The sequence below is a fragment of the Sphaerodactylus townsendi genome, linkage group LG06, assembly GCF_021028975.2.
Source record: "Sphaerodactylus townsendi isolate TG3544 linkage group LG06, MPM_Stown_v2.3, whole genome shotgun sequence".
In the NCBI taxonomy this organism is placed as follows: domain Eukaryota; kingdom Metazoa; phylum Chordata; class Lepidosauria; order Squamata; family Sphaerodactylidae; genus Sphaerodactylus; species Sphaerodactylus townsendi.
In genome coordinates, this window is record NC_059430.1 from 46,752,954 (window position 1) to 46,778,047 (window position 25,094).

At 41.8% G+C, this 25,094-nt stretch overlaps 1 protein-coding gene across 1 annotated transcript in view; it reads right to left on the bottom strand.

Moving 5' to 3' along the window:
- CFAP54 (cilia and flagella associated protein 54) overlaps positions 1–25,094 on the bottom strand; it is a 177,571-nt gene that overhangs the window by 113,719 nt on the left and 38,758 nt on the right. The window contains exons 21-30 of the mRNA XM_048500704.1: positions 19,519–19,689; positions 18,396–18,488; positions 15,495–15,680; positions 14,253–14,395; positions 11,489–11,636; positions 9,602–9,757; positions 6,446–6,568; positions 4,097–4,228; positions 2,925–3,024; positions 746–829 (exon numbers count right to left, since the gene is read on the bottom strand). Of these exons, the coding sequence (XP_048356661.1) occupies positions 746–829; positions 2,925–3,024; positions 4,097–4,228; positions 6,446–6,568; positions 9,602–9,757; positions 11,489–11,636; positions 14,253–14,395; positions 15,495–15,680; positions 18,396–18,488; positions 19,519–19,689 (1,336 nt within the window). The remainder of the gene's footprint in view (positions 1–745; positions 830–2,924; positions 3,025–4,096; positions 4,229–6,445; positions 6,569–9,601; positions 9,758–11,488; positions 11,637–14,252; positions 14,396–15,494; positions 15,681–18,395; positions 18,489–19,518; positions 19,690–25,094) is intronic.

Sequence of the window (25,094 nt, forward strand, 5' to 3'; positions counted from 1 at the left end):
GCAACATTTGAAGACTTATACATGACTTATACATGAGCAGGGAACCCCCTCTGCCCCAGGGAGAAGGCAGTTGCCTTCTCCCTGGGGCAGAGGGGGAATGGCAGCGGCGCCCTGCTCAGTGCGGTTGGCTCTCGCGCCATGGGAGCCGGCAACATCGAGCAGGGAACCCCCTCTGTCCCAGGGAGAAGGCGGCTGCCTTCTCCCTGGGGCAGAGGGGAATGGCGGCGGAGCCCTGCTCTGTGCTGCTGGCTCTTGCGCCGCAGGAGCCAGCAGCACCGAGCAAGGAACCCTCTCTGCCCAGGGAGAAGGCGGAGGCGCCCTGCTCTGGGCCACTGGCTGCTGCATTTCCCACCCTCGACTTATACACGAGTCAATAAGTTTTCCCAGTTTTTTGTCCCAGTAAAATTAGGTGCCTCGACGTATTTGGGTCAACTTATACACAAGTATATACGGTAATATTCTAGCCATGAAAATGTTTTTCAAATTGACATCAGAAAGTAACTATTAATTTTCTGTTTGTACAAACGTTTGAAAATTTTGTTTGTAAATACTTTTGCACTACATGAGAAAAAATAATATATTTCAAATAATTCAGCTATTTTGGAATTCAAGAATTGGAATGTTCATTTTCCAAGATTCAAATGTTGAAAGAAAAATAAAATATTTATATTTTAAATGTTCTAATAAAGTACATTCAAAAATTAAATACATTAATTGTACATGACCAAGAATTGAAAACTGTTACCTTCCTTATAAGCAATCTTTGTATGCCAGTTTTTAATAACAGGATACAATAATAGTGTATCTTCCTCTCCAGTAAGTTCCTGTCCTAGATTAAGATCCAGATAAAAGACCAACACAACAATGATCAACAAGGAAGAGTTACATAAATAGTGCACAACAGAATTGGGAAATCTGAGGAAGCACTTTAAAAAGTCCTATGAAATTTTCTGTTTCTGAATGAAAAGAACTTTTCTTAGAAAGCATCTCATTTATTCCAGATGTGTTATATGAAAAGTCAAACCTCCACATATTTTCCCAGTAAAAAAAATGGGAAAAATGGGCGGAGCACTAAAAAAGAAAAAAATCTTATATTTTCTCTTCCAGAATGAGTGGAATGCTTTTTAAGACAAGTACATGCCTTGCTTGCAGCTAACAGCAGACCAGGGTGAGATAAAAACAGAGGGGCCTGGTCTAAGCCTTCCATATGTCTTATGCTATTAAGGAAAAAAGAGACTTCATTTATACTTCATAAAGAAAGGGCAACTAGGCTTCTACCTACCCAAAATAGAAAAGAAAGAAAAATACACATAGGCTCCTTCCGCACAGAGGCGGAAGGGGTTGGGTCGGCATAATGAACGCTGACCCAACGACGCTGGGACCGTCCGCATGGACGGTCCCAGAACCGGCTGGGACGACGGCGCCGCGGAGCACCGTCGCCCGGCCGACCCGCCTCTTCCCCGTCCTTCCCCACTCACGCCGTTGCCGCCGCTGCCAGCCCTGCTAGCTCTTCCGTAGACTCCGCTTCATCGCTGCCCTCCGACCTCCAGGGGTTGGAGGACAGCGAGGGAGGGCCTTCGGAGGCCAGCAGGGCGACGACAGCGACAAGGTAAGTGGGGAAGGACGGGGACAACAGCGCATTCCCGGCGGTGCCGTTTGCACCGCGCCGCAGGGAATGCCTGAGGCCGCCCTGGGGGAGGGGGAAGGGAGACAGGTCAGAGCTGCTGCGTTTTGGCAGCGCCGCCTGTGCGAACGGCTCCTTGGGGACGGCGTTTTTGCCGTCCCCAGGGCGTCGTTATTGGCCCGTGCGGAAAGGGCCATAGAGAGGAAGGGTGATATTCTCTCTTCATGTTAAAAAAAGTTCATGAGGAGCCAATTGAGATTTTTAGCCCCAACCCCCTGAAGTTCTACTCAGATAAGCCTTCTTTCGCTTCTTCAGTGTTCACCCTCAATTCTTTCCCTGTCTCTGCCCAATCTTCCACCACCTGCTTTCACCACACTTCCCACTTCCACAATCCTCCCCTTCTCACCCCTTTTCCTTTTAAACCTTGCTGTTGTTCCTACTTTCATCCTGTCTCCTATTTGCTTCTCTGCATCCCCATCTTTTCATACTTCTCTCCCCCCCCTCCTTTTAATTCCCCTGTTCCTAGGGATTCCTGGTACAGGGTCCGACCCAAACTCAACAGGTACAGTCAGTAAATGAGCCCCATCTAACCAATGCATTCCTACCCCTGATCGCTGTGGTTTGCCTTGAAGAAGAACCTCCAGGGAAGCTGTGGAGGTGACTTCTTCCACCCACAACCCTGTCACTTTGGTGGCTGAGAAAATGTGGACCATTTAGTAGTAGAATTCCACAAGAGTAAGGGACTTGTGTCCATGCTTCCATGTGCCTACTCAGCAAGCCAGAACAACAGCCTCTAGAATTGAGACATTATCTCCTATCTACCTGAAATATACAAAAGGCATGTCTATTGAATGAGAATCATAATTCCTCAATATTTCATTCCATTTTGTTCTGGGAAAGTTACAGGTGGATGAGGATTACCTCATGAAAGTAATGTAATGTCAGAGAAGTCCTATCACAACTATAGACGCAGGACTTGATAATATTTTAAAATCTAAATAAAAATTTAATGAACAAAATAAGTTAGGCCCAAATTCTGGTGGAAAAAAGATTTGTGTATGCCTATTGGAAACCAAGTGGTTTCCAACTATGACAAGCTACCTATCATTTGCTATGGTTTCTGAAGTAATACAATAAAATATTTGATGATGAACAAGAAGGCAGTCCAAAAATTGGAGACAACAGGGCTGAAAGGAGTGTGCAGTGGGAAGGTGCCTGCCTGAGGATTGTTTACTTATTTACCATAATTTATCATCATTTCTACAGGATTAGTTGGAATGACATAATGACACTTATCTACCTGGTTTCGTCAGACTCAGCAGTGTGCTTTCCAAAGCCTCTAAATTCTCATTTACTTTTTCAGCTGCAGCTATTTGTGACTTCAGCCTTCTGGAAGGAGTCTGCAACAGTTAAAAATAATTTCCATTTATGTAACATCTAAAAGCAAAACTACAGCTACTTCACTAATTAAACAATATTTTTCAAAACTGACATTATGGCTAATATTTTTATTTTAAACAAATACATTATATTTCATTTGCACCTCCTCTTCAAGCACTAACTATGATTCTTCCATGACAATAAGCTACTGAAATTAATGGGAGAGTGTAAAGGGCACCTTTCGTCCACAGGTGATTTCCTTGATTAGAAGAACAACTCAGGCATTTGTACATTGCCCTTCTAATTATTTTTAGCCTAGAGTTGTTATTATTTGACATTTTCATGATTGATTTGTTTCCTAGTTTTATTGGGCATTATGAAAGATCAAATTAAAAAAACACGTACAAAAATTGTTACATTTGTGAAGTGAAACACAAGTCAAGGCCAAATGACTAAACACTGTACATAAGCTAGAGCTCCAGGATCAAATTTTTACAATCCTTCCCCTTTTTTCTTCTTTTTAATGTATAACATTCATTTTATATTCTTAATTTATATAAATAATCGTATGCCAGTTTTTTCTTTCCTTATTCAGCTGAATTAACCCTATGTACACAACACTGTATTATTACTGTGCCAATAAATGTTCCTTGACTTGACTTAACACTGGAAAATGCATTAGGAGATTTACAGCCATTTTTATTCTTGTTTCATAAGCAACTGCAGAAGGGCCACAAACAGATCAAGTCTGGTACTTCTCCCCTTCTTTGCTGAATTTTCTGGCAGGTTGAATAGGCTGTTGAATTTTATTAGCTTAAGGATTCACATTTAGGACCTTCCAAGGGGAACACAGCCTACCAACCATTCATGAGCGACCCGACAGGGGCTTGATAAACCTTCTGCTTGGGTTCACCAGTGCAGACTGCAAAAACGGAGAGGTGATCAACTACAATATATGGCTGTAGGGCATCATTCTATTCAGCAAGTTGCAAGTATTTCAGGTTCTTGTTAGCTAATCTCTTAATTGAGTAAACTCTAATATATAGTACAATATTTATGTAAAAAAGAAGACATTTTAAAAGGAGAGGTTACCTCATCTTCTAGTATTTCATCCACTCCTTCAGGTGCAGGTGTCTGAGTGCTGGTCTGAGAGGAATCCAATAACCTTTTCCCATAGTTGATAATAACTATTGCTAATTCATATTCATTCCATGACCGCAGTACCTATTGAATAGAGGTCATTTCCATTTAATTTCCTCTGGGAATAAAGCAGGATTCACTGGGGCAGAGGGGAGGGAGTAGATGTGAATTTCCAGTATTGGCCAGAGGGTTGGACTAGATCAGGGGTAGGGAACCTGCGGCTCTTCTGCCCTTGCACTGTGGCTCCACGAGCCGAACCACCGGCCCCATCCTTGCCCGCCCTGCAGGCAGCAGGGCGAACGCATCCATGCGCTTCTCAGAATGAGCGGAGTAAAAGGTTAAAAAAAAACCCAATATATATAGTGTTATCTTTATTTTAAATGTCAAAAATTATTTGCAGCTCCAAGTGTTTTCTTTTCCCGTGGAAAACGGGTTCAAATGGCTCTTTGAGTGTTAAAGGTTCCCTACCCCTGGACTAGATGATCCTTGGGAGTCTCTTCCAGATCTATGTTTCAATGTTTCTAATATTCAGATTCCTATGGAATCTAAAATGCTCAGGATTGAATACAGAGAAAAATTTCTGTGCATGCAGAGCACAGATCAAAGAATGCTCAATTTTGTTGTTTGAATGCTCAAGCTCCTAAGGGCTTAAAGTAACCTTGAGGGTGTGAAGGGGAGCCTTTAAGGTAGGAAAAAATTCTCAGCCTTGCATGACTCACTGATTTTCAGTTTAATATGTTTAAAGCCAACAATGTATTGACATAGCTGCAGACTGAGCATCAGCACAGACCACACAGCATGGATGACTAGAATTCTAGAATTCCACCTCTACAAATAAATTCAGATATGCACAATATATGTGTGTACACACACACACACACACACACACACACACACACACACACACACACACACACACACACACACACACACACAGAGGAATAGCAGAAACCACTGTTTTCATTTCATTGCTACTCATGGAACTGTAGGAGTAAGAGCTTCACATGCCCAGAACTAAACAATGCGAATAGCCTCAGCTACAGATACCAGTGTCATATTTGACTAGGGACATGGGATATCCCATGTCCCTGGGCGACCCTCCCCCCAGTGAAGGGCTAACAAATTCAGGCTAACAAACTACCTCATAGGATTAGTGTGAGGACAAAATTAGGAAAGAGAGTTGGTGGGGAGAGAGCTATGTATGTTTTGCTGGGGATGGGAGGTGTTTTGTGAGCTAGTGCAAAAATCATTGTTTGATCGTGGTGGGGGAGGGTGGCTGCTCATATGGGGGGGCGGCGCCAAACTGGGCTCCAGTTTTCCTAGATACACCTCTGACATACAAAGAGGAAAAAGAAATTACTGCAGTTTAGCTTTTTAACAGCAAGTTATTTAAACATTGGGAGCATCTCAAGATCATATTCTCCTTCATTGCCTTCTTCTTCCTCCTAAGGAAGGGGTGGGGTGGGGGTGGAGCTTAGACTAGTCTTTAAAACTACATTTAGAAATAAGCTTCAAATTTCCATTTAAAGCTAATTACATTAGAGTTCAATATAGTGCAGACATAAGACTATCCATAGCACTGAAAACAGATTGGAGGGAAATTCTCATGAAAAAGGAAGGAAGAAAAGAGTTCGGAGGAAGTAGAGGTAAATAAGCCTGAGAAGTACTCCCAATCTCTTAATTATGGCTAAAAGACTGAGAAATAGTATCTTTTTGCTGTCAATCTGAATCCCTCTTATGGTGACCCTGAAGGGTTTTCAAGGTAAGAGACTAACAGAGGTGGTTTGTTATTGCCTGTGTCTGTGTACTTGACCCTGGTATTCCTTGGTGGGACTCCCATCCAAATACTTGCCAGGGCTGACCTGCCAAGATCTGCCAAGATCAGGCCAGTCTGAGCTATCCAGGTCAGGGCTTACACTATATTCACACTAAGCCATTATTTTAAATCTCTCAAAATCAAGCTTAAAAAAAAGAGAAAGAGTGGAATTAAACTGATATCTGAAATGGTCTGCTAATCTAGTTAGAAAATGCAGACAGTGAAATTGTGTTCACACTACTCATGGAGACAATTTGATCTAATGAACTTAATAAAAGTTCTGCACATCTTCAAGACAAGCAATAGCCAACTGTTGATTAAATAGAAGTATACTGCTTTTACACACTCCACAACTTGATTTTAAATTCCATAATTAGATTTTTTGCTGAGTAATTTTTCAAGTGTACCAAACACTGTGATCTCAAATTTGTGCTCACCACATAAATAATAAATTATTAACAGAAAATCATGGAAACAATAAATACCTTAGCTGTGAAAAAAGAACAGCAAGCTATCATGTGCTGAATACTCTCATAACCAGCTGCTGATTTTCTTTGCAGGGTACTACAAGGGATTTCTTGAAGAAATGTGAGACACTTAATGATAACCTGAAAATAGAGGAACAGAAATTTAACACCACAACTACACAGTACTGTACAACAGATGTTTAAGAATGTACCTTATTTCAATGCATTTCAATGTAAAAATTTAACATTTCTGCAGTTGCTTTCCACAACGTTGTTTTTGCCTTGATATTATGATTAATTATCCTCATAGGATTCAAGGCTAAAATATTTGTAATCAGACTATTATGCTCCCTGAAAGTTAATTTTTGCTAATAAGTATCCTTATCTAACAGAGGCCAATTATGCGTAGAAAGCTTAGCTTGGGACTCTTCAGTGTGCAGTGGGCTTGTAGTGGGTTCTCCTCACATTTCTCTGTTTTCACACAAGGAGACACTCACTCCTGGGTTTTCCTATAGAGACCTCTCCAGGCCTGGTTCCCTTAACTGTGCCCATCAACTTAAAGGCACTGATCTTAAAGACATTCATTCCTATTCTTAAAGGCACAGATTTAATTACAGCCAGTAGTCAAAATTGCTGGTTGAGCCTTTAAACTGTACTTTTATCAATATGATTGTACCAAAAATAAGCCCCCACCCAATGAAAGAATAAACTTAAAGCAATTCCCTGGACCACATGCTGCCAAAAAAGGGGACAGTGCTACAGCTGATATTCTCCCCTCAACACTTCCTGCTGTTATTTCCAGGCACTTTCTGTTCTTATTATGTCAATATCTCAATCAGGCTCAAGAGAAAGTGGAGGTTAGTGTGTTTTGGTTAAGCCTGTGTGAGTGAGCTTCTTTCCTGTGACTTTTCTGTAAGCCAGCAACATAGAGGGGGAGGGGGAAGGGGTGCAGTGTGAGAGAGTGGGAAGGGTAGAGCTAGGTAGGCTGGCCATGGATGCAGGGAAGATGTCCAGGGCAAAACTGTGCTCACTGGCAAATCAGTCCGCTCTGGTAGCAAAGCAAAATTAAAATCATGCTACAAATGGTCTCACTTGCAGTGGAGAGAATGGAAAGTGGAACTGGGGCTTGATGAAATATGTCCATACAAGAAATCTTGCTGCGACATTTACCCCCAACACACAGCATAATCAGCCAGAGATAAAAATCTGTTACTTTTCTTTGCTATTTGGTGAAATAATCCATGTAATCCTTGTAGGAAAGACAGTTATCCCTTGATGCTGCAGAACTGCAACTGCAGCCATGCAGCTGTTAAATACTTTGATGGTGGCAGAGATGCCAAAGGATAACACATTGTACAAAAACTGTACATCTCCCATAGCAAACCAGAGAAATGTGTAATGCTGCCGATAGACTGAAGTTTGAAAGCTGGCAACTTGGATATCATAGAAGTAAATCAAGCTCCTGATCTTTATTCTCCCAGTAGTCATTAGGGTAGCAAAGAGAGATGAATTAATGTGGATTCCAGCAATCCCAATCATATTCATGACATCAAGGCTGTGAGGAATTCTTGCAGCAGCTATGGTATGTAGGATAAGAAAGTGTCACAAGCTGCTACCACTGGTAGAAAGAAGGGAGATGACTGAAGTATCTTCTGAGGGGAGACTTCTAACTGGACTTTAATAAAGGATCCCAGGAGGTCAATGTCTGAAGAGTGATTTCAGTTGGACGATGGAGTTCTCTAGATGATCTCTGCAATCAACTCAACATTGGTGGCAGAAGAATGAAGAAAAGATCAACCTCAGGAGCTGACACAAAAAGTGGAGGGGGTCTGAACTACATTTATCTACCTCAGGTTGATATTTCAGCTGCACTGCTCCTTCTTCAGTTCCAATAGCTATCAGGCCTTGACAATTCAGGGCCAGTGGCTTCATCTGCTGATAGAGCAGTATCAAAGCAGTATATACTAGTGACTCTGATATCAGAAGATGGATTGGTATCACTGATACTGAGCAGATATATGTCTCAACAATCAGGACTGATTCATCAACCATTGACCTCAAAGGGTGAGAAAGGTTGCTTCTAAAGGGAATATCAGATTCTGATAAATTGGTTATGCTTGCCTGTTTCAAGAGTTTCAAACAAAGGATTGAGTCTCTGTCATGTGCTGTTCAAGGCATATCAGACATGGATTGTGGCCCTCAGTTCAAGGCAGATTCACTACTCACTGCCAGATGTGGGATCCAGCAGGTTCTCACAGGTTCCCGAGAGTAGGTTACTAATTATTTGTATGTGCCGAGAGGGGGTTACTAATTGGTGATTTTGCCACACGATTTTTGCCTTAGTTACGCCCCTCCTCTCAGCAGTAGGGCGCAGAACTTGAAGCAGTCTAGCAGGAGGTGCACCGGTGTGCGTGGCAGCCTGTGCCTGCGTGCATTTGTTTCCCACCCAAGGACCGGCACAGCGGCTGTGTCCTGGCCACACCCCCGCCCAGGAATGCCCCGCCCCCGGAATGCCCAGTCACGCCCCCATCGTGCCCCGCCCAGCCCCATTGGCACTACACCACAGTTTGAATCCCACCACCATGGGAACCTGTTACTAAAATTTTTGGATCCCACCACTGCTCACTGCCAACAAGTTTGTAAAGCTGTCCTCTGTGCCATGGGTATCTGGGCACCACAGGACAAACGGGAAAAAAAGGTCAGAGAAGAGAAAGAAGAAAAACTAACTGGAATTTTTTGACAGAAAAAAATTAGCTTCCAAAGAAAGAGCTCCTGAACTGAACGTTCTTAAATGCTGCTGTGAATTGTGGGAAGATGCAACACTCGCTCTTCAGGCAGGCACACTCAATAACTTACCTCTGAAGGGAGATGATTTTTCATGCTTAGAAGTTAGTTCTAAAGGTTTACTAAACAAAGCTCTGCACATGTACAAAATCCATCAGTATGATGCACAGAGACCACAAAGAAAAACAAAATACAGTGCAATCCTGAGCAGAGTTACGTTCTTCTAAGTAAGGTGATGTCAATGGATTTAGAACTGTGCCACTCTGCTTGGGATTATACTATAAGTTAGCTCTGAGAGGGTTTGGGGAAGGGGTGGAATGTTTAGTTGCTTTTTAACCATTACAGTTAGAGGAACATTGTATGGTTCAATATCTTAAAAAGTTCTCTTACCTGAATGAGTGGAACTGAGTGAATCCTATGAAAGATCAGGGGAGCTATAAGGCCATAGCAATGAACAACAGCCTGCAGGGCATACTGCACATCATTTAACCAGTTACTGAGTTCAAGCGCCATTAGCATCCTCTCACATTCAGCTAACCTAGCAACCTGTAAAAGAAAAAAATACTTCAATCTATATGTGTATAACACACAGCACAGCAATGAGAAAGAGAAATATGCTTATGGTATTGAGAACTGTTTTCAGTACAAGAGCATTAACATTCCACATGCTTGTAATGTGCCTAGCTCAAATTCAGCACTCTTCATAAAGTAGTATTTTTCCCACACAGTGTTTAAAAACAAGCTTTACAACACCCACAATTCTAAAGTTACACCTTCGTGTTTCTTTCTAGTAGAAAATTAAAAGATTAAAACTGGAATTTGGAAAATGTAACTTAAGATCTGCCATCTAATGTAATGCAAAGTAATAGCGGCAGCTGAACTTCTGACTCTGTAGGATGAGAATAATTTCAATGTAGAAATCATAATACTGCTTCTAAATTAGTCCCTAAATATAAAACATTTGGGTTGTGAGGTAGGAGGAGGCAATATAATGCATTAATTTTCTTTTTAACAAGTTACTGACTGAGAATTCTTCTGTTTTGTGACTTTCTTGCTCCCCTGCAACTTCGTGGTATTTAAAGGTCACAGGCAAAACAATATGAGCGATCCAACAACTAGTTTCCTTACAGGGCCAATAACTTGCATAGAACAGGTTCAGGAAACAAACTGATGAAGTGTCACAGAAAAGGAGAAGTTAGAACCATAGGAATCCCAATTTAGTACACAAGGCTGGACTTAGGGGGCGAGAAGAACAATTGAATGGGTCCTACTGGTTTCAGCAGTGCATACAGTACTAAGAAAGAGCCAACAGCTGAATGATATCCTGTGGACATTGTATGTGTGAATTAAGCCTGAGCCATGTTGATCCTGAATATGTTGTTGCAAGCTGCCCTCAGCCTAGCCTGTGCCTTGGATAGGATGAGATAGAAATCATAAATAAATCAGGATAGAAATAAAAAATAAATAATCAAAAATAAAGTTAAAAAGTAAAGACAAAGCGCTAATCGGTTGTTCAGAAATTTCTTGTTTCTGTCTTTGTACACCATTACATGGCTAGAGTTTCCCCAAATATGGGGCATGTAAAAGGAAGCAGGCTTAGTTCTGGTTCAACTGGGCTAGGGAAAATCTCTGAACATGGTTCTTTTTGCTAGCTTTGACTAGGACACAAGTGTCCTCACACAACCTTTTTAGGGCTGTCTTCAGGACGGGCAGCCCAATTCAGATCGGGGGACAGACTCACCACAGGAGACAGCACAGTTCTGGGCTGATGTGGGTGCCTGCCCTGTCGGTGCAAAGGGCAAATGCACCAACAGAGGGGTTAGAAATGCAGGCAGGCATCATGCAGCTCTGTGGCACCTGACCCAAAGCCAATGCCATTCTCCATCCCCACCAGTGCAAAAAGCTGTGCTGGCATATCCAGAGGCATTTTGGGGTGTGTGCCAGGAGAGGGAGTGGACTGTAGTTCGGCTTCCACTTTCCCTCCAGCTCCCACACCCTGATGGAGTTGGTCACAGACATATCCCATGTGTTTTGTGTGAAACCTTGGAAGCAGTAGGGTGGTGTCATAGCAGAGCCCAATCTTGCCACCTAGGGAATCTGGATTGCATTGTTAAAGATGAGGGTCGAATCCCCACTACCGTCTTAGCCAGGTTTCAGAACACAAACTAACCAGGTTTGAGGGACGACCTCTCCATTGCTTGCGCGGCAGATTCCGTTTCTGGTGCTCGTTCTCCCCGTTTAAGATTGAATTATAACATATTATTAAACCACACATACCTGTCTGCTATATTTTAGCTCACTGAAAGAAATCGAATCACAGAAGAGAGCGCTATCACTCACACGGATGTCATTGATAACAAAAATGCTCCTGAGAAACAGGTATAAGAGGTTTGGAGAAGCATGATATAAAGTATCAGGATTTAACCTACAAAACATGAAAAAACAAACACCATTACATACATGCACACAAACACATAAATTAATGATAATAATAATTAATGGCAATAAACACTAATTTCAGAATGCTACATGGAAAGCTGTTCCATTTGCTGCTACTGGGACACACTCTTGGCCCCCCAAAATGCTTTGTAACATCATTAATTTTTTTAAAGATGAGCAGTACAATCCTAAACAGTTACATCATTTTAAGGCTGTTGACTTCAGTGAATTTAGAATACTGTGATGCTACTTAGGACTGAACGTAAAAAATCATTATTCATGTTTACATCGCATTCTGGTATTTTTGCTAAACAAATTCCCCAAATATTTGATTCGGAGAAAGAATTTACAGACTCTTTCAGACACCCTTTCCCTTCTACAATGGATGTAGCATGCTTCTGCATAAAACTGAACAATCTGGATAATTTTAATCAAAGGGTAGTGTATATAGAGAAAATTGTAAAGGTTAAAATAGATTTAAATAATGATTTAATGTTTACGGGTGTAATTGAGGATGGAAAAGTTGATTAAAAATATAGACAAATGTATAAAATAATGATAAGAGAGGTACATGCAGTAATAGCACTTGGTTGGAAAGATAAGAAAAATGGACAATCTAGAAATGGTTAGAATATATTTGGGAACAAGTGCAATTGGACATATTCGACATAATATCACGGAATAAACTGTGGCAAGAAAAACAGAGAGAAAATTTGAAGAGATGGACAATATATGTGGATTGGATGAGAGAAGTCAGAGTCAAAGAAGAAATATGGGAGAAGAGGCAACAAAGAATGAACTTACTGCTGTTTGGTTGAAAAACCGTCAAGACATACTTTTTAGGGGGAGGGATAAAAGGGGGAAATGTATGGTTTGGAAAAATGTAAACAAGTATACTAAAATGTAATGTGGATTCAGACTATACAATAAAAAATTATTTCAAAAAATTAATCAAAGGGTAGTTAATAGCTTTTATGAGAAACTAGTTCCTTTCTATTATCATGTATCTTGCATATCATCATGCTGTTTTTTCCACTGGCATTTAAAATATTCAAGCTGCTTCCTGATGTTCAGAGAGGTTACATGTGTGACACTGGGACTCATGTGTGTGACTCATCATGGATGTTCCTATCAGACATGACAATATATCACCACCTATAACAGCATTCTGCTACGGTATGAAACTAAGCAGTTGATCCCACTGCATCTGGGTTTCTATTAATCAAGCTACAGTACTAAAAACGTTTCACTTCTCAACCAAATTCTGAGGATCAGTTTTGTGCAGATATGTCCCAGCCCACAAAGTGTAAGGAACGTTTTAATACAGCCAGTCCATTTAAACATAATAAAAATGGTTTGGATCCAGACTAGACATTTCCGTGGGCACAAAAATTTCCAACTATACAGTACAATCTTCATGTTTTCCCCCTAACGGCCTGAAATGCCTCACAAAATTGCATTCTTGGGGGGACAGCAAACCCCTTTTATATTAATATACACATTAGTATACACACATATAAGCTGTGTGTGTACATAAATACACACACAGAGAGAGAGAGAGAGAGAGAAGGAAAGAGAACAATATTGGATTTGATTGAAGCAGCTTTTCCACTCAATCTCACCAAATTCCTTCCCACACCCTTATCCCAAAAAGGTTTTGTATAGACTGGTTTATGATAATCATGATATATGATAATAGCCTTTTTATTTGATCAAAGATGACATCTCTTTCCTTTTTCGCCTGCAGAAAAGCTAGCTGAATTCAGCCCAATATTTTGAATCCAAAATATGTCAGCTTGTTTATACATTTGTTCCATATATATCCCACACTTCCCCAAGGAACTCACGGTAGCATTTTAAGTGATGGCAATCTTGTAAAGTAGTTTATGCTGACAGTTAGTGATCTGAACAAGCGAATTCAATGTTCAGCAGGGATTTAAACTTGGTATTTTTTTATATCTAAAACCAGCATCACATTTCCCCTCTTCTAGTATGTCCCAATTAACAAGCTAAACACTAGTATGGAAAGTTTACTGCCTATGTAATTGGCATATGCACACAACTGGAACAATAGAGACAGTGTTTGAATACTTTGATGGTTAAAAGCTAGTTACAACAATATATTTGATATATCAACATAGCTAGTTCTATGATGCCACATAACCTTTCAAATGGAAATAAGTATCCCTACATTTTCCTCCCCCATGAACCTTCTCCATATCCATTTTTTATATCTGGTGATGAAGGTTGTTGCCAGTATAATAGTATTTACAAGGACAACTTGGGATTTGCTGCTATATTGCAAAGTCTAAATTTCACAAATATGCTCTTTGAATCTGACCATGCATGTTCATCTGGCATCACAAAAGCTCACAGAGTCAGGCTAATAACTTTCCATTAACACTGTTTGGGGAAATAACATTACAAAAAAATCAAAATACAATTAACAAAGAAAGAATAATAATGTTATCATCCTAAAAACAGTTAATGTCCTTGATCATTTCTAGAATTTTTGTCATATAGTCAACATAACAAGATAACAATTCCTGTATTTAATCAGGCCTATAATTCTATTCATAATTTTAAAATTCTCTCTGTTTACCTGTATGGAGATATGGTCAAACTGCTGCTTATAGAAACAATTTCAGCATCCACAGCAGAAGTATGAGAACGTGAGACAAAATAATCCCATAGGGGTTGAAATGCCTTTTTAGATAAAGTATAGTTCTCAGTCAGAAAAGCACACTAAAAGAAAAGAACACATGATATTTTTTCTGTGAATATTTGTAACTGGATTAATCAACATTAAAAATAATCATTAAATCATTATCAAAAACAATCTTTAGCTGTACACAAATCAAAGGATACATATAATATAAAGTAGGATCTCTCAGCCTTAAAGGTGAACTCCCATACTTGACATGAGAAAACACAATTCTTCATGTCATACTGGTCACAAAGGTGGTTCATCATCCTGCTGAAACGGATAAATGGGAATAGGATGACTATTTGAGATCAGAAATACCAGATGCTTGTGAACAAAAATCCATCAAGTCGTGAGAGTGGAGGTAGAAGGGAGAACTGAGAGATCACACAGGTTAATGTTGGAGCAGGCAAAAGCAAAGAACAGAATGAGGAAATGCAGGAGCTGAGCAGCTGTAGAAAACCAGCTAAAAGGAATGTAGAAATTTTGGCAGATGCATTAATTTAAGATTTTGTGGTAGGCAGAGGTGTAGCACCAAGGGGGTGGGGGCATGGCAGGGCTGCAGGGCGAATGCCCCAGGCGCAGCTCCCCCTCACTCCGGCCCTGGTGGTAGGAAACATGGACAATCTTCTAAGATTTTGAAGAAGGCCTCATTTTATGAAGAGAAATGTCAACATAAGATTAAATTAAAAACCTATGGTTGCATATGAACACACACGAACTCTCTGCATGCAGTCAACAAAATGTGCCACAAATATGGCAAAGAGTGGGGTACTACAGCAGCCCAGAGAAATCGGGCAAAATCACCTTTTGCTCATTCTTCTGCTCACAGCTTGCATCAGAGGAGGGGGGCGATTTCCCCTTGCTGCTCCCTCACTGCCCACTGGTATCTTTTGCATACAAGGCAGTTTTGATCTCCAGAGAAGAGTTTTGAGACAAATGGCAAGCTGCCTGAGCAAGGGAAAGGTGGGAAAGATCTGCTCTACAGGTTCCTTCTGTGAATCTGTTGACTGGATCCAACCCTCTATTTTGTTTGTATTCCCAAAATTCCCAAGAGCAGAGATGGGACAATAGTAATATTGCAAATCACCAAAATTTATAAACAAAATTAAAATTGCAAAACAGCTCAATCATTACTACCTGAACCATGTACGCACGGACAGTAGCAGCAGAAAGAGGTGGGTATGCAAGAATTGGTTTTGTGGTCTCCCCAATGCCATCACCAATAAGTTTTCCATCGGAGGAATATGCTGCAACTGCAAATATGTACATTTCATTGGGTTCTAAATCTTTAACTTCTAAGATGCAGTTTTCATCAGCTTGTACCTGTTAATATGGAATAAGTTTGTTTCACAGTTGAAAAAAATACATTCCATTTTATTTGTTAACAGATTTGTATCACGTGGGCTTTTAGACAAAATTCTGTACAAAGTGTTTAAACTGAGATTCTCTAGGGGTCGTGTCTACAAAGCTATGTACACTATGTAGCTACACAGAAATAATAACTCCCTGAAATCTTTAAAAAACTGACGAAAATAAATCGCGAGATGGCCGGCATGAGTTCAGAAAATGGTACCAACAAGGAAGTCCGGGGACTGCAGAACAGCGTGGGAAACATTTTGAAGGGATCCACACAGCAAGTGAAAACAGTTCCACAAAGGGAACACTTCCAAAAAACCAATTTCAAAAAAGAAGCACTTGGGATCAGAATGCAACAAAATGTTTGGCACTAAAACCATGCTGAACTCCATGGAGGAAATGTTTTATTTCCTCCCTGAAAACATTTTATCTGGTTTGTGCAGAAAGGGTCAAAGACAACCAGCTGAAACTGGACAAGTGTTTGACCGTCTCTCAGACTGAGGAGGTACTTAAGCCCTTTCAGAACTTTATACAGTTGCTCTCATCTGACATGGCAATGCTGGCTCCAGTCATTTCCATGATCCAAACAGCTTGTGAGAACTTGGTTGAAATTCTGAAGGATATGCTGACATGCTAGCAGTGTGTGTGTGCTGGTCCAGTGGCTGCAAGATGGTATGGCATCCTGCCTTCAGCCTTTCACCCAGCATAAGGTTTACACACTGGCAACCATGTGTGATCTCTACATCAAGGGTAGGATTGCCAAGCAGTTGAGGGAGCTTGTCAGCTGGAGAGAAAAGCTCTCCCAACATGTTCAGTGTATACAAGCCTAAAAGGGCACATTGCCAGCAGAAGGGAAGGTGGGGGCGAAAGCAGCTCTGCTGCTGTTTCTTCCTCCCCTCCTCTGCCAGGGATGCAGTAGGATAGGGACCAGTGTGTCAAACAAAAACCAGCAGAATCCACAGGAGTGCCACAAATAATGAAGCTAATCAAGATCTGTTTCTGCCTAACGTTCTTCTTTGCAGAGTAGGAGATGGGAAAACGAGAGCCAGAGATGGAAAGCAGCCACAGCACAGTTTTAACCGTTCAGACTTGAGATGGCATGTGAGACACACAGAACCCGCTCCCTCTCACTTTTTGAGGCCTTCTTTTCTTGGGAAAATAAAGATATCTTTGGCCCTATCCCCACTTACCTTAAGCCCCGCGCTACTCTCCTCAAGTAGCGCGGGGTCCCAGGGCACTCCCCACTACAGGGGTGGCGACAACGCTGCCGCTCTCACACCCCCTCAGCGCGCAGCATCCCTGGCGCTCCTCAAAATGGCGCCTTTTGATGGGGACGCCTGGGTGTGGGGGCGCCCAAGAGCGCGCAAGAGATGCCGTGCGCTGAGGGTAGCGTGCAGCAAAGGGCAGCAAAGGTAAGTGGGGAAACGCCCTTTGTTTACAGTGTGCCTTGGTTTTTCTGGGGCCCAGTGCATTGGATTTGTTTGCTGCCTCATCTGGGCTGGTAAAAATGTCTGCATATCTTCACTACCTGGCATTGTGTGGTTGGACATGAGTTCTGTTAAGGCTGGGTTTTGCTGGGCACCTGCTTATTGAATTGGCTTGCAGCTTTGTCTGGCCTTCATCTGACCTTCACCATCTGGCATTATGTGGCTGATAAGGTAGCGCTGCGTTGGATTGGTTTGTGGCTTCATCTGGGCTGGCAAACGTGCCTGCAAACCTTCACTACCTGGCATTGTGTGGCTGGACATGGGTACTGTTAAGGTACCACTGCCAGAGTATGCCAGGATTTTCTTGGCAACAGCGTGATTGGTTGGCTTGTGGCTACATTTGGGCTGGCAAAAATGCCCCTGCGCCTTCAGTTACCTGGTTTGACATGGGCTCTGTTGGGCTTGTGCCGCCACAGCATGTCTAGGTTTTGATGGGAATCTGCATGTTGAATTGATTTATGATTTCATCTGGGCTAGCAAAAATGCCCTGTTTTGATTTTCTTGTGTTGTCTGTCTGTATTGTTTTCACAATGGTTCCCTTAGGCTTTGAGATGCACTGGCTTGTGGGTCCGCTGGATTGGGTCCTAGTATGGTTCTGTTGGGCTTTTGTTGGTTCTTGAGATGGGAGGCATTGACTAATGATTGTTCACATGCATCCCTCCTTGCTTTCCCCTGGTGGAAAAATTGTTTTTTCCTCCATTGGAAACAATGGGAGGATGGGGGTCTGGGTAACTGTTTTGCTCCAATTACATTCAATGGGAGATCTTTGTGGGGCTCCAGGTGGACTGTTTTCCAAGGCAGAGATACCAAATTTGCAGCACAGCTGCTGGTGATTCTCCTCAGAAGAACTCCCAACTTTGATTAGGTCTTGGGGGGCAGGCAGTGGTGGGATTCAGCAGGTTCACACCACTTCGGCAGAACCGGTTGTTACAATGGTGCTTGTAAACAACCAGTTGCTAAATTATTTGAATCTCACCACTGGAACCGGATGTTAAATTATTTGAATCCCACCACTGGGGGCAAGGTCTATGGATGCCCATAGAATTGGGCACCCCCCCCCCCAATTTCACCTTTATGCATATATATGTAATGCTGCATTTCAGACAGGACCCCTCCCACACATGCTACCTGTCTGGCTCAGAAAGAGGCATATAAAATAGACATACTCTCAGAAGAGAACTATAAGAGATCTTACCAGTTCTGCACTGTTCTGAAGATTGTAATGATTTAACCGCACTTTTGGAATACTTCCTTGTGCTACACATCCAAAAATGGCATACCATGAAACCTTTAAAAAATAACAATTACAGAAATATCTGGAGCTACTATAATAATTGAAGCTTCAATTCTAAACATATGGAAGAAGAAGAACATCTCCAAATTTCTAAGTTATATGACAAATCTCACTAATAAGTTTTTTGACAACTCTCACTCAGTTAATATTTCCAAAATCACTATATTTTAGTTTCTGAAATTTTATGAGTATCTATCAGATTAAATGCATTCAAAATAAGTAAGTTTAGTGATACATAACATATAATTTGGAAACTCAGATTCCAACAGAACTTCAAAGTAAGTATGAAACAGAAGATGTAAAGATTCTCTAAACATAATGAAAATATTTCCATTATATCAATACATATTTTCTTTTAATTCACTGAGTGGTACTGCATTATGACCATAGTTTCTAAAGGCTAGGACATATCTAAAACTTAATAGCTAAAAATTAATTGGACTTCTAATTTATACAACTGAAAAATCTAAAATTCAAACTTTTACTGCTACTCACGGAGAAATATAACAACAGTGTATCTTTAACTTCAGGCTAATTGTTTATAATGTTATTCAATAGGAAAAGTATAAATTTCCAGCTGAAGGGGATATATCATAATGAATATGATGAGCTGTAGTGACCTCCTAGATAAATATTTTATGCATTTATATTCCAAGTGAATGTATAAAATAGAATGAAATAATAAAGGATTTGTTTTTAATACAATCGGTACCAGAGTGATTATTTTTTTGTTTCATCATGTATCTGTTTTTTAAAGTTTAAAATAATATTAAAAACTGAGCATATTGCACCACCATGTGGTGGTGTCCTAAATTTGTACAAGAGCTCATTATCAGTCCTCAAATGCTAAAGACTTTATTAGCTGATGAAAACTCTGGCTTAAACTGCATTAAAGAAAAAAATAAAACACTTATATACTCAATAATCAAGCGAGATATAATACTATTCTAATATTCTCAATTGTCAAGACCAAACAAGCTGTCCCAACTAAGGTAATGTATGTGCCAATGGTGAAAATAATTACCTTTACATCAGAAATAAATGGAGCCGGTTTAAATGATATGGACCAATGACATCTGGAAAGCAATATAGGAGGAGGTGGAACTTTGCTTTTTACACTAGTCGCAGATTGTTGGAGACAGATACATAATGCATTTTGTTCTGCTTCTGTCTTCTGAATTAAAATAAATGCTTCCTGTGGTTTAAAATTAAAGGAAAGAGAAATGTTATCTGGCTTATCTATACACCAGCCTCATAAAAGACAGAAGTGAAACAACAGCATTGCAGTTACCTGTAACTGATGTTCATCCAGTAGTCTTCTGTGCAGGCACAAACTGGGACTGCACATGTGCAGGCCTGCAATTGAGAGATTCAAAAGCTTTCTGGAAAGATCTGCAGTGCTAAGAGTGTTTTCTCTCCCTCCCATCATGGACAAAGCTGGCCTTTCCCGCTCAAGTGATCACGTGACAGGGAGGGAGGAAATCACATACGTCCCTCAGTCCTCCTTCTGATGCTGTGGTAACTGATAAACTGAAATATCCAATAATAATAGCAAAAAAACCTTAGGGCACAATACATGAAAAACCACAACAGATAGCAGTCCACAACAGGGAAGGAGGGAGGGATGTGTGCCTGGACAGAAGACCACTAGATGAACATCAGTTACAGGTAAATGTAACAGTGTTATTCATCTGTGTGGTCTTCATGTGCAGTCCCACACTGGGAGAGTGGCAAAGTCATGTACCTGAGGAAACTGGTGTGAGACTGATCATCTGAATAAAGAATGCAAAGCTGGGGGATATAAATTGTTGAGGCCTTTTAAAAAAACACTTTGAAAATGGATGAGCAAAAAAGAGAGCCAACATGAAATGCCAAGATGGCAGCAAAGTAAACTTTAATAGTGGAATTAGACAAACCAAGGTCCTTTAAGTGCAACAAGAACTCAAACACAGTGAGTAAATCACAATGTTTAGCAATTTTGTCATTTTGGAAACCCATCTAACAAAACTAGACCATTTCATAGCATAGGATTTCCTAATGGATAACTTGCATGTGGAAATGAGGACATCTTGAACTCTAACTGGTCACTGATTTACTACTAGATTTTTCAGACTGTTAGGAGTAGTGTTGGGGTATTGCAACAGGCTACATCCCCTATGTAGAGAAGGTTGTCCACCGAGGGAAGGGACAAAGGCTCTCCTTGGGAAAGGGAGAAAAGGGCCAGAAACCATGGTCTCTTGCTCCAGTGGGGGGTGATCAGGATGCAGTTTGCTTTCTCCTAAACGATTTTGGCAATAACCTTGTGGAGAAGTGGGAACAAGGGGAACAGGTACAGGAGCCCGATCCCCCGGTGAAACTGGAAAGCATTACCCAATAAATTCTTGTTGAGGTCAACCCTGGAGCAAAAGAAATTGCATTTTGCATTGTGAGGGGAAGCAAAGAGGTCTATAGTCGGGTGGCTCTATCACTGGAAGACTGTGTGAAAATACTTGGGGTTCAGTGACCACTCATGGTGGGTGGACTGGTTCCTGCTCAGTGCATCTGCTAGCACATTGTCTTTCCTGGCTACATGCATTGCCTTGAGGAAAATGGAATGTCATATAATCCAGTCCCAGATGTGTACAGCTTCTTGCCATAGGCTGACAGAGTCTGTCCCACCTTGCTTGTTTACATAAAACATAGCAGTTGTGATGTCTGTGCAATGTAGACCACCAGGCTAAAGAAGGAATTACAGCTCTGGGGATGGAAAACATATTTCCTGGGGGATTGCAGAGAGGCCTGAAATCCCAGATAAACCATAGCTGAAGAGACTTCATGTGAAGTCTAGTATGGAGAACTACTGCAGTACTGGAGACCATGAACCCCAAAGTTTCTGTATGCGCAGTGCTGATTGACGCCTATGTGATGCAAAGGCCTTAACCAACATCTGCATAGTTCTTGCCCATTCAAGGGGTAGGAAGGCCCTACCTTTAGAGGAGTCAAGGAGGGCTCCAGTGAATTTTAATCACTAGATAGGGTGGAGGATAGATTTGTCAAAATTCACCAGCAAGCCTAAGCGTTCTATGATGGAGATGATAAAGGCAATGTGGGACTGGAGAGTGGCCTTGTCCTGTGCTACAACCAACCAGTTGTCCAAGTATGGGAATACCATTCAGTGGTGACGTGCCAGGTAGGAAAACACCTTGGCCATGAATTTGGGAAAGACAAGAGGGGTAGTTGCTAAGACAAAGGATACAACTGTGAATTGGAAGTGAAACTGTCCACAAGTGAACCTAAGATATTTTCTACAATGTTTGTGTATGGAGACACAAAAATAGGCATCTTCTAGGTCAAGAACCAAACACCTGCAGAGAGCAGAGGCAGAATGTCAGCTAGGGAAACCATTTTAAATTTTCTCACATCTATGTACTTACTGAGTTTGCAAAGATCTAAAATAGAGCAGGGTCCTCCTCCCTTTTAGTTCACTAAATTTGTCTGGATAAAATCTGTAAATCTGTTCTGTGTGGGCACCTTGGCCAACATAGTAGAGACCTCCTGAAGGAGCAAGGGAGGGGGATCAGAAAGTGCAACACGAGAATCAGAGCAGCAAGGAGGCATTTTGAATTTTAGAAAGTAACCATTTTTAATAATGCTGAGAACCCAATTGCCATTTGTAATGAGAGACCAAGCATCATAAAACTTGAACAACCAGTCAAGAAAAAAAGCATGATCTAGTCAGGTTTGTTGCTTAGGTTTCGCAAGGTTCAGAGGAGAGGAACGTGGCCTCTTCCTGGGTTTCTGGTGTTAGGGATAATGCTTCCCTTGGTTTTGAGCATTGTTAGATTGCTTAAAAGTACCCTGATGAGTGTAGGAGGAACCCTGATATCAGTAGGTCATTGATATGATTGGTCATGTCTACGATAATAAGGAGAGCAATAGGATGGGTTTTGAGAAGTAACTCCCACAGACTTGCCTGTGTACTTGCTTTTTCTGATTTTCTCCAAAATCACATCTGTTTGGTCACTAGAGTGATTAGAACCATTGAAAGGCATATCCTTGATACCAGACTTGGTATCCTGAGGAAGGGAAGAAGATTTTAACCAGGAGTGCCTTCCAAGGGTTATAGAATTTGCCATGAATCTGCTGGTTGTGTCGGCAAGGTTTTTGGCCGCAGTAAGCTGCTGCCTGCTCAATTGCATCCCTACTAGTATAGCACTCTAATGCCTTCAAGTAAAATAGAAATATGGTGTCTTCAAGTAAAATAGAAATATGTCAAGAAACCTTCTCCCACAGAACCACTTGTAGCAGCACATTGTGGCCAGGATGCTAGTGATCCTGAACACTAGGGAACCTGCATTTCTGGCCAAAGATATCAAGCGTTTGTCCCTCTTTGTCTGAGGGAAACGAATTACAGGTAGGGAGAGTCTCAGTAATAATTGAATTTGTGAAGGGGTGATGAAAAAGGAAATTGCAACCCTCTTGCTCTATCTTATATAAATTTCCACCTTCTTAGTGGACATATAAGCAGAAGCAGACCTAGACCAATCCTGGAAGGCCAGCTTCTTAAAACTTTAAATAACTGGAAATGGAAATGGACCCAACTCAGGCACATGAAGAATATCCAATATCAGGTCATCATCATCAGGATTAGATGCCATAATAGAAAGTCTCAGAGTCTGAGCCATGTGATGAAGTTGTTCAGCATAGCCATGGGCGTCTTCCAAAAGTAAAGGAGAGGAAGACTCCAACAGTTCCATGGAAAGAGGCCTTGCCAGATTCCTCTGAGAAGTTGTTGCTGGTCCCATTGCACCGTGGAGAGGGAGGACATGTAGGAACAAGCAGCTCACGATTGAGATAAAGCAGGAGACAGAGATTTTTGTCATTTCCCGAGGAACAGTTACAGCCCTACAGGCTCACCTGTTCATTGCACATAGGCTTAGTGTGCAGCCAAGTCGTCAGACCAGATGTCAGCTCGCATTCGAACAGTGTCTGGCAGCCAAAGATCATCAGCTGCACAGAGTTGTGGTGGCAAACCAGAGGAAGCTGTAAGAGGAAGTTTGTCATATCCTGCAGAGAAGGAGCTAAAGACGGATAGCCAAAAGACAGAGTTGGGGTCGGAAGCCTGTGTGGAATGGGCACCGGCGAAGGATCCTGTCACTGAGGAGAGGAATGACTACACTGTTGGCGTCAAGGTGGTGATGGGGATAAGTGCCGAGTTACTGATCAGTTACTGGGCTCCAGCCCTGAAAGTGAGAAGGTGTGGTGCACCTAACTTGAGAAGGCAAAGCTGATTGCCGCTGAGGGCTTGCCAGCAAAGGCTTGAGCCGCGTATCTTTGCCCTCACCGTTTTTAGCAGGGTGCTCCATGGGCTTGGACAGTTTTTTATCCCCCTTTTTCAAGGTGGTTCAACAGATGCTGGAGCAGAAGCCTGGGTGAGGTCCCATTGAAGGGCAAGGGTAGAGGTAGTCAGGGCAGAACCAGTGACCAGATGGTCATGTTCAGTAACCTCCAGAGCTAAAGATTGCTGCCGAAGTGCAACTTTTAATCTCGCCTCCAGTTCCTGGAGCGTTTTGGGGTAAGCTTGTTGCAGGCCTTACATTTTGGAGGTATGCGTCCTTCTCCAAGACACATGAGGCAGTTGGAATGCCAATCATTTCAGGTTATTTTTTCCCCGCAGCATCACATTTCTTGAAAAGCGCAAGCCCTTTGCCACCCATGATGCAAAAGGAGGTGGCAAAGGGAATGAGAAGGAAGAAAAATCATTACAGCAAAGTATGTTTGTTCTCCACGAGTGCTCTCCCCTCTCCCTATCAAGTGATCGCTTGATCGGAAAAGGCCAGCTCTGCCCATGATGGAAGGGAGAGAGAGCACTCAGCATTGCAGATAGTTCAAAAAAAACTTTTGAATCTCTCTGTGGCAGTCCCAATGCCATCAGTATGCAGATGACATGCAGCTCATTTTCACGATGGAGGGCCACCCGTCTTCGGCCCCTGATGCTCTCCAGCGTTGTTTAGACGCTGTTGCTGGTTGGTTGAGTGTGAGTCGGCTGAAGTTAAGTCCTACAAAGACGGAGGTCCTGTGGCTGGGTCAGGGAGAGAGTCCGGCGTCCTTTGGCCTGCCTATGCTGCATGGTGAGGCTTTATACCTTGCCTCATCTGCCAAAAGCCTAGGGGTGTTAGCCTACCCCTCATACCCCACATTGCTGAAATATGGATTTCATATTATTATTCCTGTAAAACTGTATTGGCAGAAACCAACTTCTCATATTTGGGTGTGTGAGTAGCAGAGTGTCCCATACCTAAAAGTAGGCCTAAGGCAATAGGTCTATTTGCAAGTTTAGATCAGTGAATGAGTTACTCCAGTCAATAGAAGCTGAAAGCCTCATGAACCATGGACATGCATCTTGATTACCACACCCCACTAAGCTGTTCTGACACAATGGATCCCAGAGTGCTCCCTGATACTAGACGTTATGTTTAATCTGCTTTTGAGAAACCATTTCCTCAACAATTGCTCCTTCCCTGCATTTCCTCTACCTCTAGATACGATCTCCCTAACAACCAATCCCTTCCTGATCCAATCAAAGCCTCAGCCAAATTGAATACATGGGCAGAGTCTTTC